Below are 25,508 nucleotides of genomic sequence, written 5' to 3'. Positions count from 1 at the left end.
ACACAACTTGTCATTTTATTTTCATTTCGAATTTTCCAGCCTGAAATTAATGTTGGACAATTTTATTGCATCTAGACAGAACCAGGCTGGATTCATATGTGTCGCATTGTATGTGATTTTGATATGTATACTTGTATTTATTCTGCGTATAAATCCGTTTAGGGCATATATGAGCCTTATTGAAATCATGGATTCAATATCATATGGATTGACACAATGTAGCTTGTATATTCGAAAGAACACCAATATGTCGAAGAGATTAATAGATGCAGCTTGTCCTTCTCATCTTCATTTTGTTGTACCAGCCTGGACCGAATGATGGAGAGTTTATTATTTTTTGAGCAAGGCCAAGCTAGACTTTGATTTTCTTTTGGTTATACAAGTTGGACCGGATGTTGGAGAGTTTATTGTTTTTTGAGTAAGGCCAAGCTGGACTTTGATTTTCTTTTGGTTATACAAGTCGGACCGGATGTTGGAGAGTTTATTGTTTTTTGAGTAAGGCCAAGCTGGACTTTGATTTTCTTTTGGTTATACAAGTTGGAATCGGCTGACGTTGGCCAACTTGTGATTTTGACTTGGGCAAATTGTGTCCCATCTTGGCGTGTTAGTTGATTTAATGCTTTCATGCAACATGTCGGCTTGGGATTATTTTTTGAAGCAAAATATGGAATCGTAGAGTTGTTGGCTCTAAATTGTCCAAGTCAAGTATTTCCAATTGAAGCAAGTTGGAATTCATTATATTTGGGTCGTACTGACTTCGACCAACTGTGGCTAGTACCATGTGGACATTTGAACAAGTAGCTAATTCTAGCTTTAAAAAAGATAAATATTTACAAACTTTTTGACTATCTCATTGATTGGTCCAAGCTGGGTGGTTCGTTCAACTAGATGACTAGAGACCAATGATCTTGAGTTTCATGTTGTGATGATGTTTCTTTCCTTAATGATACAGGTTGATCTTGTCCGTGTAGATGAGTCATCATTGGCGACTTGTATCTCGCAAGGTGCTAACGTCGCAGGACAGGCTGAGACACGTCGATTTGAAGTTGGTGGCTGCACTCCGGAGAGTTTCCTACCTACATACGGCGAGGATCAAACAAAATGTAGTTCTTGGGCCAGATTGTGCTCCGTAGAGCCATGCTCTGCAGAGTTGCCTACGTACCCTTTGACGGGATCAAGAGTGATGTAGTTCCGTCTTGGTGGCGATCCGGGCGGCTAGGTCAGCCTGAGTAGCCATGTGGGGTGCATCAGGAGTTTCAGATTCGTCACAACTATCGGACATGATTGATGCTCGTGTAGAGATCTAAGAAAAGTGCGTTGATTCGCTTGATTGCTAGGGCCCCACGGTGGGCGCCAAATTGTAGAGGCTAAAATCTACAATTGAAGTTGACGTCTGTACGTTCGGATAGATTGGGCACTAGCAACCTGTCAACACAAGAACACGTAAGAGCCCTAGGTTGAGCACCGGGTGGGGGTGTCGACCGTAGAGCCTCCGACGCTCAAGTCAGTATCGGAATAACAAAATAGAATGATAAGCGAATTGAAATAGAGAGAAAGGCAGGCTGGAGTATGCGGTGACTCCAGGCTGTAAGCGGCGTCGGAGGGTGGAAACGGTGACAGTGTGTTGTGATAACGGAAGGTCAGAGGCGAAGATAGGCCAAGTTGGCTATTTCTAATTGGGAGGAGCAATCTGCGTGGAATGTTAATCGTGATTATGAAAGGTGGAAGGCGGCCAAGTTGGCTGTATCCGACTTGGAAGAGTAATCAGCCTGGCGGCAGAGTAGAGAGAAAGTTTAAGAATTAGAGAGCAAGTATGACTTTTCGTGTCCCCCTTGTAACCTAGTCAGTCTGTCTATATAAAGGGCAGCCAGCCGCTAGGGTTTTACAAGCTGACCTTATCCGTCCACGCTTTCCACTTCCAAGTTTGTTGCGATTTGGACGGGATCATGAAGATTCATCCTTTGACTGTGTCAGCTTGGCGAAAGATATTTTTTAAGGTTGATGGCTAGGTCATGTGACTTCGTCAACAAGGTGGGCGGTAACCCTTGAGCCGGATGTGATACCTTCAGCCTGGTTATCGATTCAAGTTGAACTATAGCTTTTTGGGCTAGATGGACCAATATGTTTGACTGACTGGGATTTTTAGGGTCGTGCCAGATTGGTGAGCTAGCTTGGTGGACAAGCTTGATGGGCCAGGCTGGGTGCGAATTATTCGGCTAGACCGTTTGGATGAGTTGGATATGAAGTGAGATAGTCAGCCTGGGTCGGCCCAGGTTGATCTTGCAATAAGTATAATTTGACTTATTGGGCTGAACGAACAAGTAATTGGGTCAGCCTAGTCATCGCTCCAAGTTGGTTCGAGGTTTGTCGGGTTAGACTGACCGGTTTGTTTGTCTAATTAGTCCAGCTTGGAATGTTGATTGGGCTTGAACCAAGTTGATGAAATTTGCCCACTACAATGATCATAATATATTTTTTTACTCAAAACCGATTTCCGGTGAGTGAAGAATAATTAATTAAAGTTGAGTACTTGAAGATGTTAGTCCTCCTCATCAACATCCACATAGTCATCTTCTTCATCATCATCCAAAGAAGCAAACCCTTATTCCTCTTCTCCTTCGGATTTCTCATCATTCTCATCAATCTCATCCTTATCATCAAATTCTTCATCTTTAAGCACCCTCTCTAACCCTTTCCCTTTTGATCTTGAAGATGTGGAAGTCATGGTGCTTTTCTTAGAGGATCTAACACCTCTAGCTCTAGAACTATCACCAACACCAGTAGATGGCTGCTTTCTTTTCCCAGCCCTCGAAGCCTCATAAACGGTGTCCCAATTAAGTGAATCATCATCAAAAACCAAATCATTCTCTTCATCATTCTCATCATCCACCTCTCCAGCTAACCACTCATTGCACTCATCAATGTCATTGAGTGAAATTGGATCAATTTCATGTCTACGATTATGTCTATCAACCAACTTTTGATTATACTTGACATAAACCAAATCATGCAACTTCTTATGCTAAAGCATTTCTCTTTTTTGAATGGATCTGCCACATTAAACATAATAGTGTGTCATTTTTTCTAAAGATTGATAATCTTAAATAAAACATAAAAGCATAACTACACTAGATAATAAGTTTGCCCGCTCAAATACACTCCAATTGCGCTCACATTCGGATGCACTACAAGTTAGGCCTAAGATTTTAATAGCAAGTTGTTGCAAGTTTGGAGTTGAGTGGCCATACATCCTCCACCATTGAGCTACAACAACAAATATTATATTATTAAAATCCATAATCAATAACTATAAAATATAATAATCTAAGTCAACAAATAATATCTCACCGGGAGCAATTTTCTTGCGTTGTCGTTCAGCTAAGTCACTACCAAAGAGACCACCACGAGACTTGTAGCTTTCCATCTCTTCAAGAATCTTGTCTTGAGCATCTTTGCTTGGCACCAACCTTCTAATGGTATCATACAATCCTCTAGTAGCCTCCATATCAAATTTCAACTGTTTGTTTTCATATAATGTGTCCGGATTCAAGAAGTGACTAGCTGCATGCAAAGGCCTATGGAGTTGGCAATTCCACCTATTATCAATGATGGTGAACACTTCTTTGTATCGACTTTCATTGTTTTGAGAAGACTTTGTTATTTCTTCTTTTGCCTTCTCCATTGCTTCATAAATGTACCCCATTGCCGGTTTCTTTTCACCATCAACAAGTCGAAGGACTCGTACAAGAGGAGCCATGACTTTGAGAGTGTACACAATATTATTCCAAAACAAAGGCAGGAGTGCAATTTTTGTTGCATGCTTCCCCTTAGCTTCCTTAAACAACTTATTTTGTGTCCATTCTTCAGAAGTGAACATCTTTCTAAGATTCGCTTTTTCTTTGTGAATCCTTTCTAATGATAGAAAGGATGTGGCAAATCTAGTCACTGCAGGCCTCACCAATTCCCTTTTGTTTGTGAATCGCCTCAACAAACTCAAGGTAAAAGTATGATTATAGATAAAACCAACAAACTTCACTCATCTTTGAATTGTGGTCTTTATTTGAGGAAGCTTACCAATATCTTCAAGGATCAAATGTATGCAGTGGGCAGCACAAGGAGTCCAGTAAAGATGAGGCCTCTTCTCCATTAACATCTTGCCGGCAGACATGTAGTTGCTCCCATTATTCGTCAATACTTGGACAACATTCTCTTCCCAATTTCTTCAACCAACTCATCAAGCAACTCAAATAATTTCTCCCCCGTCTTCACAAAGGCAGAACCATCAATTGACTTCACAAACACTGTCCTAAAAAGTGAATTAACTAAGAAGTTAATTATGGTCATTTGCTTCCTATCTGCCCATCCATCTGACATGATAGAACAACCATGTGCTTTCCATTCTTCTTTATTTTTTTTCTAGCAAGTTGTTAGTATATTCCAACTCTTTGTTTAAGAGTGGAACCCTTATGCCATGATAGGTGGGTGCAGGCAAATTTCTGCCATAAGCACCAAATGCTTCAATCATATCTTGAAACGCGTCCAACTTAACCAAGTTGAATGATAGCCCGACTTGGTACCAAAAATGGGCTATGTATTGATGAACTCGAGCCACGACTTCTTTGTCAATTGCCTCTCTTATATTTGTTTGCCTCTCCTTCTCCTTTGAACTTGTTGTCTTCGTCAAAAACACCTCTATAGAACCTTTCTTCGTAGGTTGAGAGGTTCCAGAAGAACGAGCCGAAGGAATTGCAGATTCATCCTCCTCATCATCGAATCCAAATCCAAGATCAATGTCTTCTGGATTATTTCCTTTCTTTTCATTCTCTTTAACTCGATAATACTCCAACAACTCTGATCGAGCACTTGGTGGGGCTAGCTTACACGGTGCCACCTTTCCCCTCTTTCTAATTAAGTGCTTCTTCCCTCTAGTGATACCAGCATTCATAATCTTGTTACAATATAGGCACTTTACTTTGTCTGTGCCTGGCCCGACAGGCAGTGCTTCCGACCCGGGTCATTACTCTTAATAAGAGTATTAGGGGCTGAAGATGCTTCACCCGACATTATCAACCTAAAAAAAAAACAACGGCAGATTACAAAAAAAATGCCAACTAAATCTGTAATCATAATTTTATACTAAGTATGAAATATTCTAATGTTATACACTGAAAAATGTCAGAAAAATGAAATAATCGAAATAATTTATTGTTCAAACGAAATAATCTGCTGTCGAAATTAGAAAAACATCTAAAAAATGCGAAATAACTAAAAAAATAAAAAAATGACCTACTGGAGGTTGTCGGAGCTTGTCGGAAGTTTGGGACGCCGGACATCGCCGGAGCAGTAGGTCGCTGGTGCGAAATCAGAGGAGGCGCAGAGCAGTTCGAATTTGAGAGGCTGCTATAATGTTAGAAACCCTAATTTTAAAACCTAATTTAACTAAGTCAAAAGGGCAAAGTGTCGGGTCAACGGGTTGACCCGCCCATAAAATGGGTCATGGGCCAAATATCAGCCATATCCCGCGATAACCGCCATGGCGACGACTGCCATAATACGCCATGGGAAAACTACCATGCCATAACAATTTCATAGCGATTTGCTTGGAAACCGCCATCCGCCATTTCCCAGCCATGGCAGAAATTTGACAACACTGCGGTTCGGGTCCGATCTGTTGCTCACCCCTAACTACCTGGGCGTATCTCGTCTTGCGGATAGAGGATCCTTCTCAACTCGGCCTTCTATTTTCTGGTTCATTTTCCTGTAATTTTAATATAGTTTATTCTTTATTTTATTCAATGATGACGTAATTCGGTTGTGAAAAATGATATTGTGAACTTTCTTGTCAACATTCCAAGAGGATCCCTGTTCATTGAATCGGTGGAAGTTTTCGAATCACGTTGTTTCAAATGCTTGATTCCATTGTTGAGGAAGTTGGAGAGGCAAATGTTATGCAAGTGGTGATGGATAATGCATCTAATTATGTTAAGGCGGGTATGAAGTTTAAGTCATCTTTTTTATATTATTTTAAGCTTTTAATTTATTTTTTTCTTAAAATTAAAATTTCATCTTTTTTTATAGGAAAATTGTTTATGGTCAAAAGACCACATCTTTATTAGACTCCATGTGCCGCACATTGTGTGGACATGATGTTGGAGGATATTGGAAAGCTTCCAAAGATTAAGAATGCTATCAAGAAGTGCATCTTTATGAATGATAATATATATAACCATGTCTACCTTGTGAACATGATGAGGAGATTCACTAATAAAAGAAATTTGCATTGGTCGACGGTCACAAGGTTGCAACTTCTTTTATCACGCTTGCACAATATCACAAGTAAAAGAACAATTTGAGGAAGACGGTCACTTCAGAAAAAATGGAATGGTTCAAGGGGGCTTAAGGATGGGAGGGGGAGGGGGGAAGATAGCAACAAGATGCATTTTGGAGAAATGTATTGTATGCTCTTAAGTTGGTAGGTCCTCTTGTGAAAGTGCTTTGTATGGTTGATGGAAAAAAAAACCCCATCTATGGGGTAAAGCGTACATATATAAAGCCACGAATATAGCCAAAAAGGCTATTGCTAAGAGTTTTGCAATAAAGGATGAGCATTATCAAGAAGCTTTTGAGTTGATTGATAAAAGGTTGGATTGCCAACTTCATCGCCCTTTACATGCGGCTAGATATTTTTTTAATTCAAAAATCTATTGCAATAATCCCGAGCAAGTGAGTTTTCAAGAGGTCGAGAATGCCTTGTATGATTGCATTCAAATGTTGGTTTAAGATGTTGAAACTCAAGACAAGATCATGGTTGAGTTGAATGCCTACAAAAATGCAACGGGTCTATTTAGCAATGCAATTGCAGTTAGACATAGAAAGATGAAATCACCAGGTTATATTTTATATTTCAAAATTTTAATTGATTTTGAAATAATTTATATTTTATATTCTAACAACGATCCGTTTTTAAAATGTCCATAGCGGATTAATGGTCTTGTTATGGATCTTCAAGTCTCAACCTCAAATCATTACAATAAATGTTCTTAGCCTCACTTGTAGTGCTACTGAATGTGAGAGAAATTGAAGTGTATTTCAACATGTAAGTTGTTATTATTATATTTTACTTTCATTAGAATAAGTAAACTATAATTTTAACCTATTATCTGTTATATTTATATAACTTCATTCTAAGAAGAGAAATCGATTGGTACAAGATCGGCTCAACCACTTGGTTTATGTGAAGTATAATCAAAGTTTGCAACGCCGATACATAAGAAAAAACACAATAGATCCTATTCTATCAGAAGAGATTGATGATAACAATGAATGGTTGTTTGGACAAATAGATGGGGACTCTTCTAATGAGGATAATGATCTTGTGTTTGGGGATGATGACTTGACCTGGAGTGTCGTTAGTAAGGCTACGGGAGCCAATGATCTTATTTATAGCACTAGAGAGGCATCTAGAGTTGATAAAGGAAAGGGTGTTGTTGGATCGAGTTCGAGGCCAAGAAGACTCTTAGATAAGGATGAGGATGAGGATGGGGCGGAGACAAAGATGGAAGAGGACATTGGTGAAAACAAAGATGATAAATGAGTTGGGGATGATGCATTTTATGATGATGATTATTGATTAATGATTAGTTTCTTGAGATTTGATCGTACTTTAAGACTTATGTACTTTAAAACTTAAATATTTATGTGTTTTAAATTATGTATCTGTGTGTTTTAAGTAGAAAATATATTATAGGTAAATATATTATAATTTTTATATTTTAGGTGCATCTTGCCTACAAAAAGTCTGCACCTAGGCTCCATGCCAGTTTGTACATCGGTGCCCTTTGCACATTTTAAAACCAAAGTGATGAGGATAGGCATTAATATGAGGGTGTTGTAGAGGATGGGGTGAGAACCACTTAGAACAGGGTAAAGTGAATGAGGCAGATGATGGCTTAGAAGATCATGAACTTTTCGAGGGTAATGAGGAGTATATAGAAGTTAGGCAGAGGGCTAGAGAAACTGAATGGAAGAACTACAAAGGCTTGTAGAAGAGTATGCACCACCTGATCTTGATGATGTAGATGAGCAACAATCTGAGTATAAAGCTTCAGATGGGGATGTGAATCCCGCTAAAACTGATAGATGGGGATTTATTTAGATCTAACATAAACAAAGTATTTTATGACCCAAAGTGTGATCACAAAGAACTACAATTAGTAATTGGGATAAGGTTTTAGGATGGATGGCAGTGCATGAGTGCTTAACTACACATTCCATAGAGAACGAGAAGTTTGTACAGTTTAGAAGGGTTTCTAAACATCAGTGTGAGGCTATGTGCATTCCACCATGTGAATGGAAAGTGTATGCTAGTGTAGTTAAGGCAGACCAATCATTATGCATTAAAACATATGGAGAGATCATAGTTGTCCAAGAGCAATGAGTAACAAGCTTCTTACCTCTAAGTGGATAGCAATGAAGTACTTAAATATTTTCAAATTTAGACTAGATTTCTTAATTGCATAATTGCGTGCGGACATTGTTACAAAGCTGAAATATAAGTTGCCTAAAGATAGGTTATACAAGGCCAAAGCTATTGCAAAAGAACTTGTTAGGGGTACAGTTGAGCACTGTTATGGGCAGATTAGGAGATAGCTGAATTGAGAAGGGTTGACAAAGATGGTTGATTTGAGTTATTAATAGGGAAAAATGTTGTTTTCAGGGGGGTTATAGTTGAGATTTAGTTCACTGATCAAGGGTTTCAAAAGGACTTGCAGACCCAAAATTGGATTAGATGTTTGCTTCCTAAAGACTTATTTAGGTGACATATTGTTGTGTGCTATAGGGAAATATGAAAATGATCAGATATTTTCCATAACATGAACAATTGTTGAGATAGAAAATGAGGAGAATTGGAGTTGGTTCCTCAAGTGTTTGATTGAGGACATGAGAATTGGAGATGAAAATTGATACACTTTCATTTAGATCAACAAAAGATAAAAATGGACACTATCTCTATAGTTAATGACACCATATATCTTAATATTAGGAAGAAAATAAATGAAGTGAGGGCATCTTGTGGCAACTATGTACCTCATCATGCTCTGGGGGGTATGTTTGAGGTGCACCACTATGATAATAAGTTTTTTGTGCACTTGGGCAATCGTACATCCACATGTAAGGTTTGAGATATATCTGGCATACCATGTTTACATGCAGTAGTTGCTATACATTTCATAAACCAAGATCCAGTGCATTATGTGCATGAACATTACACAATGCAAAAGTACTTACTAGGCTATTAATTTGGACTATAACCGGTTAAAGGTGAAAAATGTGGCCTAAGGTTTCTGGCTTCAAGGTCAAATCACCTAAAATAACTAAGAGGAAGCTTGAGGAAAATCACCTAAGATAAGTTTGTAGGCAGAAGAGAGTTAGGTCTGTTGCTGAAAAATATCAACAAAATTCAAATAAGTTGGGGAAGACAGGGATGAAAATGATTTGAAAGTATTGTGGGGGCATATGCCATAACAAGAAAGGCTGCAAGAATGACATAGTGGAGCTTCCTACCAAAGAGAAGGTATTTACGTTTTGAATTTGGTTATTAATTGTTCAAAGATTATTTACTGACTTTGCTTCTCTGTGGTTAAAATCAGAGGAAAAGATGGAGGCCATCTAAGCCAAAACATGCTACAATAACTACTTTCACATCGAGGGGTCAGCCAAGAAAGACACCTCAAGCAACTGAAGCAACAACTGTGGCTAGAGAAATAAACTTTGCTAAAAAAGGGCCTGACGTATTCATAACTAAGGGCACTGAGAACATCTACACTCATACCACATTCCAAAGGTGAGTGCACCATGAATTGTGAAAGAGGAAATAGAGAAGAAGCAGCCACTTCTACTCATCAGGGGTCTCTTTCATACAAGAAAGCAGGAATGCATATGAGAAAGCACCAAGGGATTAAGTTTGTTTTGATAATATATTTTGAAAATTATGTTCATGTATTAGACCAAGAACGAAACATGTGAAACCTACTATTTTGTGGTTACAGGATATATTGGTAGTATTTTGTACTCCCTCCGTCCCATAAATCTTGACACATTTTCCTTTTTGGGCCGTCCCACGAATCTTGACACAATTCCAAATAAGGTAATAATTATTACCTTATCTTTCCTACTTTATCACTTTTATTACATTCTCTCTTCTACTTTATCACTTTTATACTGATGTGTGTATTTTAGTTACCTAGTTTAGTGTGTGTTTGCTATGATTTTATGTGATTTTACATGGTTTATGATATTTTGGATGTAGGAATTGAGCGAAAATTGGAGATGGATCTTGTGGATGGAAGAAGTAGAACGAATCGAATTTTGCATGGATTTTAATGAATATGGTGGACTATGAAGAAGAAGTTTGGAGATTGGACTTGAAATTAATTGTCTAGAATTTAATTAAGTCCAAAACTCTTGTTTTTAATTATATTTTGAGGCCTTATTTTGATTAAGGGCCGCAGTCCAATTGTGGAGGAAATTAGCGGCACCTTAGGGATTTTAGGGCCCGTTTGGTTTTCAGTATGGGATTAATCAGGATAAAATTTATCCTGATAATTTAGTGAGGATTAGTCTTGATTTTTTATCTCACGTGGGTGTTTGGTATTATTAGTTATTAATCCCATAAAACTGTTTGGTATTCCTTAGAATAGATTGGATTAACAACTCAAAAACCTAAATTGTCCTCCCATATTTTCATAAATGCCAAGCGTGCCCTCAAAAATAGGGCTGAATGCAACGCCAATTTTTTAGATCAAATTATTCAATCCTTTGGAATAGTAACGGACGCATCTCACAAGTTTTTGCTGGAGAAGAAAAGATCTCCACAGCTTTCATTGCTGCATTTAGTGAACTTAACTTACTCAAACAATGAGCCAAGCAACCGAAGGTAATCATTCCTCTCTTTCTCACGAATGTTTTTTGTGTTGAAACCTTGTTTGTCAACCTTGCTTTGTCGCTGCTGCAATATTTCGATTTTTAGGGTTCTTTAAGTCATTCTCTACGATTTTTAGAGTTGCAGTTTTGGGTATTTGTTATTACCATTATGATTTCGCCGAAACACATATAGGTGAGATTCAGTTTACAGTGCGAGATCTCTCATTGATGCGTTGAGAACTTATTTCTTTGTGGTGTTGTAGGAAGTAACGGCACGGCACGTTCCGGCAAAGGCGGCAAGACGGACCAAAAGCGTCGTTCGTGGTCGACACACGAAGAGCATGTTTTGCTAGCGTCGATGAAGGAGCTCGTTGCACAAGGTTGGAAGTCGGATAACGGCTTTCGCGGCGGCTATTTGAATAAACTCGAAGAAGCTATGCGGAAGGAGTACCCAATGACGGACATAAAAGGGACGCCCCACATCAACTCCAAGGTGACAACGTGGAAGAAGCTCTACTATTCGCTGTGGAACATTCTCAAAGTTAGCGGTGTTGGCTTCAACGTTAACGGCGAACATATGATTGATTGCGACGACGAGCAATGGCAAGGCTTTGTAGCTGTAAGTTTTCAGTGACTAGATTCATTTAAATATTAGTTACTATGCGTGCTTCTAGTTCCATTCTCGAAAAGATGTTGCAAGATATTCGAAGTAGTTTTCACGATTTTTGTAAATGTCATTTAATATGCGTGGCTGTTATTCTTGTTACTATATTTCAAATCTTTGTTGTGTTGTGGCTGTCCGAACTGTTACATCCTCAAACTAATGCGTGTTGATTGTTACTAATATACGTTTCAAACTTGTTTTACAGGCCGATAAGAGCGTGATGAATTTCCGTTACAAGAGTTGGCCATATTACGAGGATTGGAAGCTTTTCTTCGGCAAAGATCGGGCAACGGGAGAAGAGGCGGAGGACCTCATGGAAGCGGCTCATGACATGTACCGGAAGATAAACCTTAGCCCGGTCAATGATAGCGGCGACTACCATGTCCCCTTAGAGGGGATTTTCGAGAATGAAATTTCGGGAGACAACGTAAGCCAAACCTTTAATCGTGACGAGCCAACCCCCGTTGAAAAGGAGGCTCCAACTTCAAGTAAGAAACGTCGTCGTAGTGTAGGCTTTGATGACAAGTTCTTCGAGGCTTTGCGCGAGGTTGACCGGGGCACGGATTCGAGGCTTGAAACTATCTCCAACCGAATGGGGTACGATTTCGATGTGTCGAAGGCGCGCAAAGAAGTGTTTTTCAAATTGAGTGGCATTGCGGGGCTTACACGAACCGATAAGTACATCCTATGCAACATGCTTGCCGAAAAAACGGAGTTTCTTGACATCTTTTCAAGTCTCCCCGAAGATGAGAAGGAAGGGTACGTGTTGTTCCTCCTTGCTTCGAAGAACATGTGACTTTGCGTCGCTCTCATTTGCATCGTGGGTGACACCAACAAATCTTAGTCATCGCTGCTGCTTTTGTTTTGTTTGTTTTGAAAGCTTGACATTGGCCATCTACATTGCTTTTCTTTAACTACTCTTTCTTTGGTTGTTGTTGCCTAGTAGCTTCATCATCTATTTCATTTCTGCATCGCTAAGACTTTTTTTTCGCTCGAATGTGGTATTTGTTGTTTTTCCAGCCGTTGACTATTGTACCTTCATCGGATTTTGGTTTCTGGTGTTATGAATAGTGGTTTGAGTTTTTGAAAATTTGTTGGTTTGATTGGAGCAGTACCGCATTTAGCCATCGATTTCTGGCAACTTATGATTATTTCAAGAGCAGGTGATACAGTTTGTGATTCGCTTATAGCAATAGCCACCTGTTATTTTACATCAAATAACATCTCAAGCCTATTATTGACCCATGAATTCGCTGGCTCATGTGTACAACAAAAGTTAGCAAATATTTTAGAGTGGTTTGTCAGCTATAGTTGATTCCCACAATTTTGTGAAGCATTATTTCCCGTCGACCAAAACGCATATCTTTCGATAAAATGTCGAGTACAATGACTACGGCACACAAACATACCATAAATTGCTGAAATGAAAGAAAATGAAAGTTCAAACACTTGCAAAACGAGAATCATAAACAACCGCGTTCAATCCCAATGAAATGGCGATAACTTCAGCTACTTGTAAGGAGAAGACGATGCACATGAACTTCCACCCTCGTTCTTCTTCACTGGTGGGTTGGTTGGTCGTTTAAATTTGCTTGTAATTTCCTTCCAAGGATGAACAATCTTGCTTTTGAATGGATTTGGAACGGACGGCGCCACACTCGAACAAGCATCCTCGACAAATAGTTTTCTAGCGACAGGTTTTGGTACCGGCGAAGTAACCTCATCGTCGCTTGAACTCGATTGCTTGGTCACAGTAGTCGAGTCGTCGATTACGATGAGCATATGGGAATTCTCATTTTTCACGTCGTGAATCCCGAACAGGTTGCACAAAAGTAGGAATGCCGGCTCACCCTCATGATAATAAGCTCGGGACAATGGGTTTTCCTTATAACAAAAATGTGATATCATTAAAAGAGAACCAAATAAAAAAGGAAAATAAATAATTCAACGTGCTCTAAACTAATGAGAATACCTTAAACAATCGTACCCACACGTCGTCAACGGCGTGAACAAAATTGCTTCGTTGATCGTAATACGTCTCTTTCACTTTGCACAACCATTTGAAGCATATGTACCGATCATGTAGAAAGGTGACCCGTCCCTCCACTTCATTCAATGAGACATCGGCATTTAATTGCGAGTTTAGTTTCTTCATAGCGTCAATGAGTGCATGTGGCGAGAGGTGTGGTGGTGTGGGGCGACATTCTTCAATTTTTTGAATTAAATAAACAATGAGCAATTCGTCCTTGCTTGCATCCCATTTGCAAGGATAAAGGTATAGTGTTTGGGAGCCGGGCGGTGGGAATGTCATTTTGGGGAAGAAAATAATGAAAAGTTTGCAATATATCTAAGGATATGTGCTTTTGTGAGGCCAAACAAGTAATGGGGGATGTAATGATATGAGTTGCTATTTATTGATATCATTGATGGTAGTTTATGATAGTGATTAATGGGAGTTTGGTGGTGGTTATTGGATGTTGGTCTTGCATGACAAGAACCACCAATAGTAGCTATTGTTAAATAATATAATCAAGTTTGACTACATCTCCTTCGATTTACTCCTATGTTTGAATAAGTTGGGTTTTTTTAGCAATTCCCGATTCCAATTGATTTTGGTCTTGTAACCAATTCTGTTTTCTTTGCAGCGGTTTTTGAGAGCAGATATTCAAAATTGGAGCATTGGTCCTCATTCCAATTTAATAAAGTGTACTGTCATCTATTTTGACTAACTTCGAAATTAGGGACCAAAAATTTTGAGAATTGAACTTCCACACTCATGGACCTATACAGTTTAAAGAAAACGAAAGATAATAGCGGATCAATCCATTCAAATTATGGCAAATTTTGGCCTCATAATAGCGGAATCCACATTACAAAGTTTCGGACTATTCATCATATCAAAAAAATGAGATTCGATCCCAACATATTACATGAATTTGCCAATCAAAATACCAATAACTAGCACTAATATAGTGAAGCAAAGTGCGGCTCTAACGAACTCGAAAACTCCACATTGCGGGCCCAATCCCATGCACGATCCGAACACCTCACCCCCCTTGACAATGTCCGGTGAAACATGCGGCGACAAGACACTTTGGCTGCCTACTTGGGTTGTAGAAGATCCGGGCGTCCGAGGTACTTCGTGGTAAAATAGGAGATGGTACTCGTCGTACCAATAGAATCCCTTTTCATGGGTAATGCCCGTTGGAAACTTGTAGTAGAACCGGCCGGGGTTTCTAGACCGGAAACCGGCACACTTCAGATTCATGATCCCCTCGCCACAACTACATTGAGGTACTTGGTTCGATAACTGGGACGGGAACTCCATCATATGCTGTTAAACAAAGAAATGAATTCACAAAAAAATAGTTCCAAATCTCGAAAGCTAGCATTTTTAAACAAGGCAGCCATCACAAGTTCCACCCAAAACTATTATCAAAATGCAGATATCACTATCCCCATGTCATTCACCAACAGTGTTCATCACAAGTCACAAAAAAATAGGTACAAATCTCGGAAGCTAATATTGTTAAACAAGGCAGCCATCACAAGTTGCACCAAGACTATTATCAAAATGCATACATCACTATCACCATATCATTCACAAAAAATAATGCAGAGATATGATAATAACTTCATTGGCAGTAAACTAGTGAAATTCTGAGAACAATCTCAGTGCTCAAAATAAAAGCATAAAATCATCACAAACTCATCATTGTTTAAACAGAAGATAGAAAACATTCTCTACTAGTTTCCTCTTCACCAACATGATCAAGAGGCCAGCAAGATTAGATGCATTCTTCACAAATCAGTGCAGCGTTTTAAAGAATACAACAGTTTGCAAAGTACTAACTAAATGCAGCCACCAAACATCAAACAAATAATAACACATTTCAAATTTAAACTCAACGACATTATCTCAAAATAAAGAAAAATGAAGTCAAACAAATTAAGTGGGCAAGTTGTTGTTGACATATTGCAACCACATTGCGTCGGCTAAAGCATTCCTAGCGGTGTTCCATTGGGGGAAACTTTCAACATGCTCTATGAAGTCATCGGGTGGCCCATCTAAGTTTGCACCGTTGTCTTGGGGCATTGCATCTAGTTGTTGCTCAATAGGATCTACCGACATTTCCATTCGAATAAAATTGTTGAGTAGAAAGGATGCCATGATGAGTCGATTTTGTACTCGAATTGGATAGAAAGAGGGTGACCTAAGAATACCCCATCGCATCTTCAATATCTCTCTCTATGGCGTTTCTTGCTTTGCTATGTCTTAAGTTAAAGAGTTCCTCTTTATTTTGAGGGCGTGCATTGTTCGGTCCCCACTCTTTTAAATGGTACCTAACGCCTTTGAACGGCGTTAGGAAACCGTCACTATTCGCATAACCGTTATCACACAAGTAGTACTTCCCTATCAACATAAGAATCAAATGAAACAACTAAAATTAATTGTGATGTTAACAACAAAATATTTATAAATATTAAATTTAGTTCAAAGCATTATGTAGCCTTTGGGACCTTAAGGCCATGAGGTCTACTAATTGCATCTCGTAAGATTCTAGAGTCCGCAGCTGAACCTTCCCAACCGGATAAGACATAACTGAAATTCAAATTGCGGTTGCAAACACTCAACACATTTGTTGATATTTGCCCTTTCCTTGTTCTATATCGGGGTTTGTCCTCATTACCGACCATAACACTCACATACGTGCCGTCTAATGCCCCTAAACAGCCCTATATACACGGCAAAACATATAATTAATGCACCACACCAATCAAATCTAAATATTGATTTAGTAAAAATAAATAATATACATGCAAGTGAATAATACCTTAAACCATCTCCACCGTGGATCATTGCAATCCGCGGTAACAGCTTCTGGCTTGGATAAGAACAAGTCATGTAGCCTTATAACAGCCCCTAGAACAATGTGTATGTAGTGCGAAATTGTCCAACCGGATCGCCAAAAATCGAACCGTACAACTCTATTCTTTTTATGGTGTGCTAAAACCGAAAGAAACATGGCTACTTGTTCTTCTACGGTAACAAATCGGCCATCAGCCAAACCCCCCCGTTCTCGCAAAATAACACAAAGTTTAGAGAAAGTTCTACGGTCCATGCGGAGGTTGGCTATACAGTCAGCGCCACTAACACCATATAAACGACTTAAATGTTTTTCTTGGTCTGGCAATTTACTGACTATCTCATATTTTAATTCTCCAGTTGCACGCAGCCTTTTTCCTAGTCTAGACTTACGATAGTAGGCCATTATCAAGGCTACTTGTATCACGTGCATGCGCAATATTTCCTTTAAGGCCACAAATTGCATATCAAGAATACGTGCGTCTTCATTACCAGGCATTGCTTAAAATCAATGGTATAATTAGTTGGGAGGTGAGTGGCCTATAAATAAAGAGAAATTCGACCATTATTAAAATTGAATGACGAATAGAGTGTCACATAATAATGTTACGAAATGCAAGCAGAACATTGAAGAACATAAAATAATGGCAAATGGTATCATACCCTTCAATCATAAAGACTTGATCCCTCATAGTTGCATGACCGCATAGGTAGATCAATTGATATTAATGGCACAAACAAACTGAAATGCTGAAGCCTATCAATTCATTCGTGTAACACACGAAAATGAACCTATTTAAACTACACCTCACTCCCAAATTCTATGATGTCTACTGTTTTATTCTTGTCTACTATTTTTATTCTTCTGAAAATTTGTTCAAACCGTAAAATCAACAACTTATTTCTTTCACCACATGACTTAGTAGCAGCATTTTTCATCTGGTAATTTTAGTTTCAACTCTTTTATGTTCTTTTCATGATTTCAGGTAGCAAAAATAAAATGCTCATCTCTCACAACCAAAACTCCCATAAAAGAAAGATCTAATAACAACCAATAGGAAATTCAATGGCACCCAACACAAGAACAAACGATTACACAGGAGCGTAATGTACAAGGCGCATATTCTGAACTCACACCGATGGCTCAATTAAAACAAAGTAAGTCGAATTCTGTCACAGCACAAGTTTAGCATCATGACATACCTTTGATTATGGAGAACTTGTGAAAAAAATGCTCTTTATGGTAGCCTAAAAGGCGTCGGGGAACACATTAGCAGGTGACTATGAGTTTTGAAAATCTAAATAATTCAAACTTATTAAAAATCTGATTATGAAAACATAATCGAAGCAAAGCTATCGCAAATCAGAACAAAGCGAGGAAAGAAAGAGTGATTTTAATTTCGATTGTTGTATCAATTGGGCATTACCAGATGTGCGAAACAGATCAGTGCTCACGAACGATCTTGGCGGCAACAGCACAAAAGTCTCAGGTGTTGGCGGGGGAAGACGATGCACAAGCGACGGCGGACAGGAATCGCGATATGGGTACTTTATTTTCAGAAAACTTCGCAGAGGGAAGTGAGGATGGTGGAGGCGGTGAGAGACATATTAGGGCTTCGGAAACTCATCTCGATAATGGAGTCGGAGGGTATTCAAATTTTTGATAGAAATCTGGATAAAAATAATCGCATGGGGGGGAGGTATTATTAAGTAGGGTTTATCATGGCAAATAAGGCGTTGACTTAGGATAAATCATGGCAAAGCCGCATTACTTGCACCCAATACCAAACTCAGTACAAACCAGTACTAATTTAATTTATATAGGGTATAACCCAATACCAAACGGGCCCTTAATCTCTTAAACTAGTTTAATTCTTTTTGTCCTAGCCGCCACTTTTTAGGACTATATATATTAGGAGTTGATTTGAGCTAGGGACACCTTTTGATTACTTTTATTTCAAGCAATTCACGTTTTTTTATTTTAGCTTATTAGGTTGAATTTAATTGTTGTTCTTGGGATTTTGGTGAGTGGCGGCTCTAGCCAAGACAAGGCAGACGAGGTTCCTTCATTGTTTTAATTCAAGTGGTGATTTTATTTTATTCGCAATTTAATTTATTTTCTTGTTTCATGTTTGATTTTATTTATTTGATTGTTTTCGTTTTAATTATGAGTAGTTAAATTTCTAATTCGGCGAGAATAATGAAACCCTAATTTTTTAATCTGTGAGACCTAATTAAGCATAAAATTGGTTTCTATTGATTTCGATTTATTCCTAGGGTTTAAAGATAATTCTTATTTTATTTAAGTCTAGCCAACTTAGGTTTAATTGTATTACAGTCAATTAACACCTCCAATCCGTCACTGGCCACCGGGTCCTCACTTAAGTGAAGTGACCCGGGTTCGATCCCTCTTGGGAGCGAATTGGAGATGGGAGATATAAGGTGGATCTTGGTGAATGGAGAGATAAGGTGGTTCTTGGAGTGGATGGGGGAAACTAATTACTAACATCTAACATGACTTTGCCCGATCAAAAAAAAAAAAAAAAAAAAAAAAAAAAAAAAAAAACACCTCCAATCCGTAATTGTTGGAATAGGGTTGATTAGTGATAAAACTACCGTATTCGTAGTAGGAATAAATTGGTGGATTGATTATTACTAGCGTATCTAGGATAATTGGTCTAAACTGGGTTCCTTCCTCTTAATGCTATTAGAATATTAAATCTATGACTGGCATATCCAGCTAGGTTATATTTTAATAAGGGAAATAGGCAGGACTGGCGTATCCAGCCGTCTATCGGCACAGTAAGTAGGAATTGGGGTATGTCAGTGCGTATCACGATATCCTATAACTAGTTGGTTGATAGGGATTAATTAATCTTTGCGTCGATGATCAGAGCTTTGAATTGGTGTGGATTTATTCGAGCCGAGTTACCTTTTTATTGATTAATTTTTAGATTGTTATTTGATTTATTGCTTTCTTAGTTATAATTAATTTTCTCAAAATTAAGGCGTGGTGGCATCACAAAAACTATAGGTTTTAGAGAATTGAATGATTTTACCTGCTCTCTGTGGGATCAACCCTGCTTGTCATTATACTAATTAGTTTTGATAATTCTACAGGAATTATTTGGTGGAATACGACGACCACCATATACTTTATTAACTACACACTTAAAACATTAATCAACAACTCCTTAATTCTCGTGCCGAAACCAAACGTGTCAAGATTTGTGGGACGGAGAGAGTAGTAGACAATATTTTCATAACAGATTTCTCAATGGAAATTAGTCTCATGTTTTGTCTCATATATTGTCATCTTTAATTTATTTTAGCTTAAATTTTTCGGAGTTCTATTTGTATTATTCTAGAGTTCGTATGACTACTTTGATATAGTTTCGTATTCCAGAGTGTGTTTGTAGTTGTTAGTATGCTAAAACCTGAAACTCTATGTATATACTTACATGTATAGGTGAAGGGATTTGTTGGGGAAGATCATACTATTTTTATGACAGTAAATACTTTACTGCTATAATGGATGGAAAAACATTATAGGCTCTTGTTCATATTATCTTAGGTTTGTTGTTTTCTACTACATATTGCTGTTATTTTTGTACATTTATTTGTCAGTTTATACCAAGTATTTTAAGTTAAACAAGTCTTGTATTTAAGTAAGTTATTATCTAAGTTATACAAGAACCAAATGACTACAATTACTTTTATTGGTGCAAAAATTCTCTATAAATTGTTATTCAAATAACAATTGCAAACAAGATTAAATAGAGTTCTAATAATTAAAACAACTCACAATAATAACAAATAACAACTATGTAGCCTTATGTAATCACACATTAAATGCAGCAAATGTTTTCCAATAAAACTTACAAAACATCACTATCATTCTACTAAAACAGATGGTGACATCTCAAACATGACCTATTAGTTCTACAACTACACTAAGGGGGTGTATTCGTTGTGGAATTTGATGGATTTCTATGGATTTTAAAAGTCTGGGTGTATTCGTTCAAGACTTTTAAAAGTCTGCAGAAATCTGGGTGTATTCGTTCAAGACTTTTAAAAGTCCATATAAATCTGGGTGTATTCGTTCAAGACTTTTTAAAATCCATACAAATCTAGGTGTATTCGTTATTCCATTGACTTGAAATCTGGAATGACTTTCATGGATTTCATCCAAAAAATACACACGACGAAATCCGGCCAATAACCACGAGAATTGAAATCAATGAAATTTTAAGCGAGCGCTGAGTTCCAGCGCCCGCGGCCAAGAAGCCAGCGAGCGCTGGGTGTGCGCGGGACATGATCAAAAGCATCCAATGATATAGAAATAATAAAGCCTTCATAATAAATCAAGATATACATGCTCTGACATCGAGCAGCAGCATTTAAACTTTAAATCATCTGGAGACTCACGAGGCTCACAAAAAAGAAGCAAAAGAAAAACTTGAATCAGCGGAAAGAGAAAAGGCCAAGGTAAATCAGATGCACATGGCCTCTCAAGAGGAGAACAATAATCTCTCCTCAAAGATTTTGCAGCTAGAGGGAGAGATCAAACAGGCTTTAAGCAAGATTCAAGATCTTATTGTTGAATCTAGCCGGTTGAGGGAAAATTTGGCTGAGAAAGAAAGGGAGATTTCGAGTCACCTTGTGATTCACGAAACTCACAAAAAGGAAGCACTGGAGAAACTGGAGAAAGCAGCAGAAGAAATCACTAAGCTTAGTCAGATGCAAAAGGCTGCTGAAGAGGAGAATGCTAGTCTTACTTCAAAGATTTCACAGCTTGAAGAAGACATGAGACAGGCTGAAAATGAGATTCAAGATCTTATTACCGAGTCAAGATATTTCAAATGGGAAAGGTAGACTATTGTGAAGTACCACACTTCCAGCGCTCGCTGGAACTCAGCGGTCGCTGGGTTTCCAGCGGGTGCTGGGACTCCGCGGGCGCTGGGTCTCTTCTAGCGGGCGCTGGTTCTCCGCGGGCGCTGGTTTAATGGAATTCAATTCCAAAATTATCCCGTAAAGTCTTCAAAAATTAGTGAAAATCGGGGTGAAATCCAACCACGAATTCTTTGAAAGTCGTCTGGAATCTATGTGAATTTCATGGAATTTAAATTCCATGGACTTTTTAAAGTCTGTGGAAATCCATAACGAATACACCCCCCTAATACTACAACTACAACTACACCATATCAAGTGGTGAAGCCTCACACCAACACCTAATCTAAATAATACTAAAGACTTCGGAAATCACCTGTGTAGTCGGAGAATCAAAGGAAAAACTTGCAGAGAACTCAAAACTCTTCTATAATTCTATTTCATGTAACTTGCCTTGTGAAGAAGGTTACAAAGAGTATTTATAGGAATTTACAAGGGCAAAGGGCACATTAGACTTTCCACTCTAATTCACGTACTCCACATGCTAGAATACGTACCTAGGTCATTATCGGAAGAATATTCTTTATTAACTAACTTCGCAGCTTTACAAATGTTATGCGCTCATCATGACAGCGCAGTCTGGTGTCGTATTCTCCTGCGCAGGCGTCGTCTTTTTTTATTCTCATCTTTTGTATTTGGAGCTTGTGACATGATGTTGTCTTTTTGATCCCTAGTTAGTGATAATGTTGTGTGGCCGTCTGCGCAGACGGCACCTTAACATAGCTTGGTCTCTCCTCTGGAAGTCAGCGCAGGATACTTCGAGGCTGCGCAGGCTCTCCTCTGGTGTATTACCTTGTGGTCACTACAAGTTTGTGATGTTACTTTAATCATATAAACTCATATATGTTCGTAGGTTTTGTGCTGATGAGATCCTTACTCCTCATCATCAAGACATAACAAACATGACCTATTGGTTCTACAACTACACCAATACTACATACACTTTATCAAAACACGAAAAACTACAATCAACTGCATACACTTTAGTTTCCATTCCAATTCTTTTCTAAGTTTCCTCAAATCTTGAACCTCGTCATTTGTCTCCTCGAAGCTCAGCTTCAATGCAGCCAGTTCCTCAACTTTAACTAGCTCAAATTTTTTCATTGTTCATGTCCTCCAACAAGCTTCGGCAGTTTACTTGCCATACCAACTTATCCCTTTCATTCTTAATATTATTGAAACAAAACTTGTAGTGAGCGCTTAGCTCTTGATCTACACATTGCCACAACCCACAATCATCCCACTATCAAAAAATTAAGAACACACAATCAACTATCAAATAACCTAAATGTAAGAATTGAACCAAAAAATAAACTACATAAATTACCTTCTTTTGAGAATAGCAATAGAATCTCCTTTCTGAATTTCTCTGAGCGTGTGAGGTTTCCTCAGTCATTGCAATATCATGCCCACACAACTTCTGAACCCAATTATATCCCTTCAGCTAGACGAGTTCGACATTATTCAGGAATTGAAGCTTTCGAAAGACCAACTCCACCAATCTCGTAAACCCATAAAAATGGACAGACACCTTCGAAACACCAGAATCCTTCGCTAAACATAAACCATAAATATTGGGTACATACTTATCTCCCATCGTGCTCTCAAACGGTGTCGCAATGCTGCTGCCAATTGGGGAAAAGGAGTTGGAGCAGAAAGAATCAGATGAGACAAGAGAGAAGAGTTGGGGAGGAAGACTTGGAGAAATTATGGATTCATTAGATTTGGAGAAAATCAGTAAAATTAAGGTTAGATTTCAATAAAACGACGTCGTTTACATTAAGTAAGGACGACGTCATTTCATTTTACCATGTCAATTTCGCGTTTAGGTGAAAATAGTCATTGTGGGGAAAAATTAGTAAAGGTGACGTATTATAGAGCAGATTTTAAAGGTGGTGTACAATTCCAGAATTTGGTGAAACTTTTTGTATTTAGGGGCAATTAACCCCCCCAAAAAAAGTATGATGCTCGACATTAATGATAAATGAGAGCGGACAAAAATTAATTTTGACACTTTAAACGATCATAACTTATTCATTTCAAAATTATTTTTTATAATTTTTTCATCGAATTTAAGATCTTCTCGTAATCTTTAATTTTAACATTCATATTGAATATTTTTTTATGAATCGAAGTTATCGATTTTTTGAAAATAATTAAAATAGAAAAAAGAAAAATAATGGAGGGATAAAGTAAGAAGAGAGAAAATTTGAAGGTACAAAAAATCCTATTTTATATTATATATAGATTTTTATAATCTATTTTATCGTATTTTTCTTGTGGAGTCGTGTGGTTTAGTTACGATTTTTTTAGTTTAATTTTTTTTTTTTGTAACTTATGATGTTTAAGGTACTTGTACTTTGAAATGTATGAAAATGGTATCATAACCCGATGAATTACAGAAAATGAATGATGTGCGTGTGTGGGCAGAATCCCCAGCCAATTGAGGCTGGCAGTGAGCCCGGGCTTACTGGGGCGTGATTATTGGCAATAAGGTAGAGGACCTGGTCAACCAAGGCTCACCCTAGCTCAAGCTAGCCAAAAGAGTTCTTATGCGTGATTTAAGACAGAAGTCTCTGTTGACCCTCAGTCAAGCTAACCAGTAACCAAGGCGGTTTTCCTACGGTTTGATAATTTGATTTAAGTCTTTTTTTTTTAAGTAAAACTTTTTTTTTTTTTTTTACTTGGGGGGAGAGGAGTGGTAGGATTTGAACTCTAAATATTGATGTTTATGTCTGCACCACTTGGATGTCCCCTCGAGACAATTCAGTAGAACTTTTTAGATTTTTTTAGTTACGCAATTTTCCTAGCCTAGAACTTTTATATTTTCTTAGTTTCTTAATTTGTTTCCATGGTGAACAAATCTCTAATTCTATTGTTTGAGTTATTCAAATCGAGAGATGATTTTATTTGTGAGTGATTCATGCTTTGTTTGATTAAATTGTTTATCTTCATATATCAATTGATCATTGTACAGTTAAATAACAAATAACAAATGAGATCGAGAGAAGATTTTGTTACTTGATCGTGATTTAATCGATGTTAGATTTAATGAAAATGTGTAATCTAATGATCAATTTATTATTGCAATTTAATTTACTTAGTATCAAATACGAAAATTATTGTTCGAATTAATTGATTGCAGATATATACCCCCTCTGTCCTACGAATCTTGACACGTTTGATTTCGACACGAAAATTAGGGAGTTGTATATTAGTGTTTTAAGTGTGAGTTAATAAAGTATAAAAGTGATAAAGTATGAAAGAGAAGGTAATAAAAGTAATAAAGCAGGAGAGAGAGGTAATAATTATTACCTTATTTAAAAATGTGTCAAGATTCGTGAGACGACCCAACAAGAAAAACGTATCAAAATACATAGGACAGAGGGAGTATTTGCTAACTCATTTTTCTCTCGATGAGAAGAAATCGAAATCCTATACTTACTTTTTTTAGAGCCAATCCTATACCCATTTTTATTGCTTGATACTTGCATTTAATTCTCTCTATTTATTTTTCTAAATTTATTATAGGATTTTTGACTCATTATTCTTTGATCTATCTCGTTAGAGTGTTTAGATTTATTTGTTTTATTATAATAAGCCTCATTCAAACACTTTAGGGACGCGTTTGGTTGCTTGGTTTATGGTGAGTTAGCAAAGGTATACTACGTTGTATGTGTGTTTGGTATGTTTGACACGCACCATGGATGGCCCGTAAAAATGTGAGGCCCGGGGTAAAATCCACTGTTCCTCCTGGAATACCCATCCACTGCCCCCCCTCGGTTACGGTTGCTAGCCTTAAACAGTAACCTAAAATTGCCTTAATTGCCCTCTCAATTTGGCATTCAAAATTCACAACTCCTCCAATGTGAGAATTCGCTGCTCTCTGAAGAAGAATTTCGCAGGTCTGCAATTTCGATAGGGAAACCGACGCAAATCTGCAATTTCTTCCGATATGCGCCTAAGGTTTTCAACCATATCTATTGACATTCGTTTCTTGCATTAGGGGTGATGGGGCTTTGGATTTGAGCTATTACGACTTTCAATTTCGTCTCATTTTGATGAAGACGTGTACAAGAAAAGTGTTGGGGAAATGGGGCAGTG

The 25,508-nt window shown here is 37.9% G+C and overlaps 2 protein-coding genes and 1 long non-coding RNA gene across 3 annotated transcripts; all 3 read right to left on the bottom strand.

Annotated features, from left to right (window-relative positions):
- Window positions 1-2,602: 2,602 nt before the first annotated feature.
- On the bottom strand, window positions 2,603-3,877 carry LOC131004005 (uncharacterized). Its single transcript, XM_057930604.1, has 3 exons — window positions 3,349-3,877; window positions 3,158-3,264; window positions 2,603-2,989 (listed from the first exon to the last, which is right to left on the bottom strand). The coding sequence occupies exons 1-3, from the start codon at window positions 3,875-3,877 to the stop codon at window positions 2,603-2,605; spliced, it is 1,023 nt and encodes a 340-aa protein (XP_057786587.1).
- A 9,219-nt stretch (window positions 3,878-13,096) lies between these two features.
- On the bottom strand, window positions 13,097-13,949 carry LOC131003924 (uncharacterized). Its single transcript, XM_057930525.1, has 2 exons — window positions 13,560-13,949; window positions 13,097-13,471 (listed from the first exon to the last, which is right to left on the bottom strand). Exons 1-2 carry the CDS (start codon window positions 13,896-13,898, stop codon window positions 13,097-13,099), a joined length of 714 nt encoding a protein of 237 aa, XP_057786508.1. The 5' UTR covers window positions 13,899-13,949.
- A 7,800-nt stretch (window positions 13,950-21,749) lies between these two features.
- On the bottom strand, window positions 21,750-23,170 carry LOC131007117 (uncharacterized). The gene is made up of 2 exons (XR_009095915.1): window positions 22,732-23,170; window positions 21,750-22,647 (listed from the first exon to the last, which is right to left on the bottom strand). It is a non-coding gene; the product is annotated as an uncharacterized LOC131007117 (long non-coding RNA).
- Between the last annotated feature and the right edge of the window lie 2,338 nt (window positions 23,171-25,508).

Source organism: Salvia miltiorrhiza, chromosome 1, assembly GCF_028751815.1.
Source record: "Salvia miltiorrhiza cultivar Shanhuang (shh) chromosome 1, IMPLAD_Smil_shh, whole genome shotgun sequence".
In the NCBI taxonomy this organism is placed as follows: Eukaryota; Viridiplantae; Streptophyta; class Magnoliopsida; order Lamiales; family Lamiaceae; genus Salvia; species Salvia miltiorrhiza.
The sequence above is the reverse complement of the archived record's forward strand: the minus strand, read 5'-3'. Positions and strand labels throughout refer to the sequence as shown.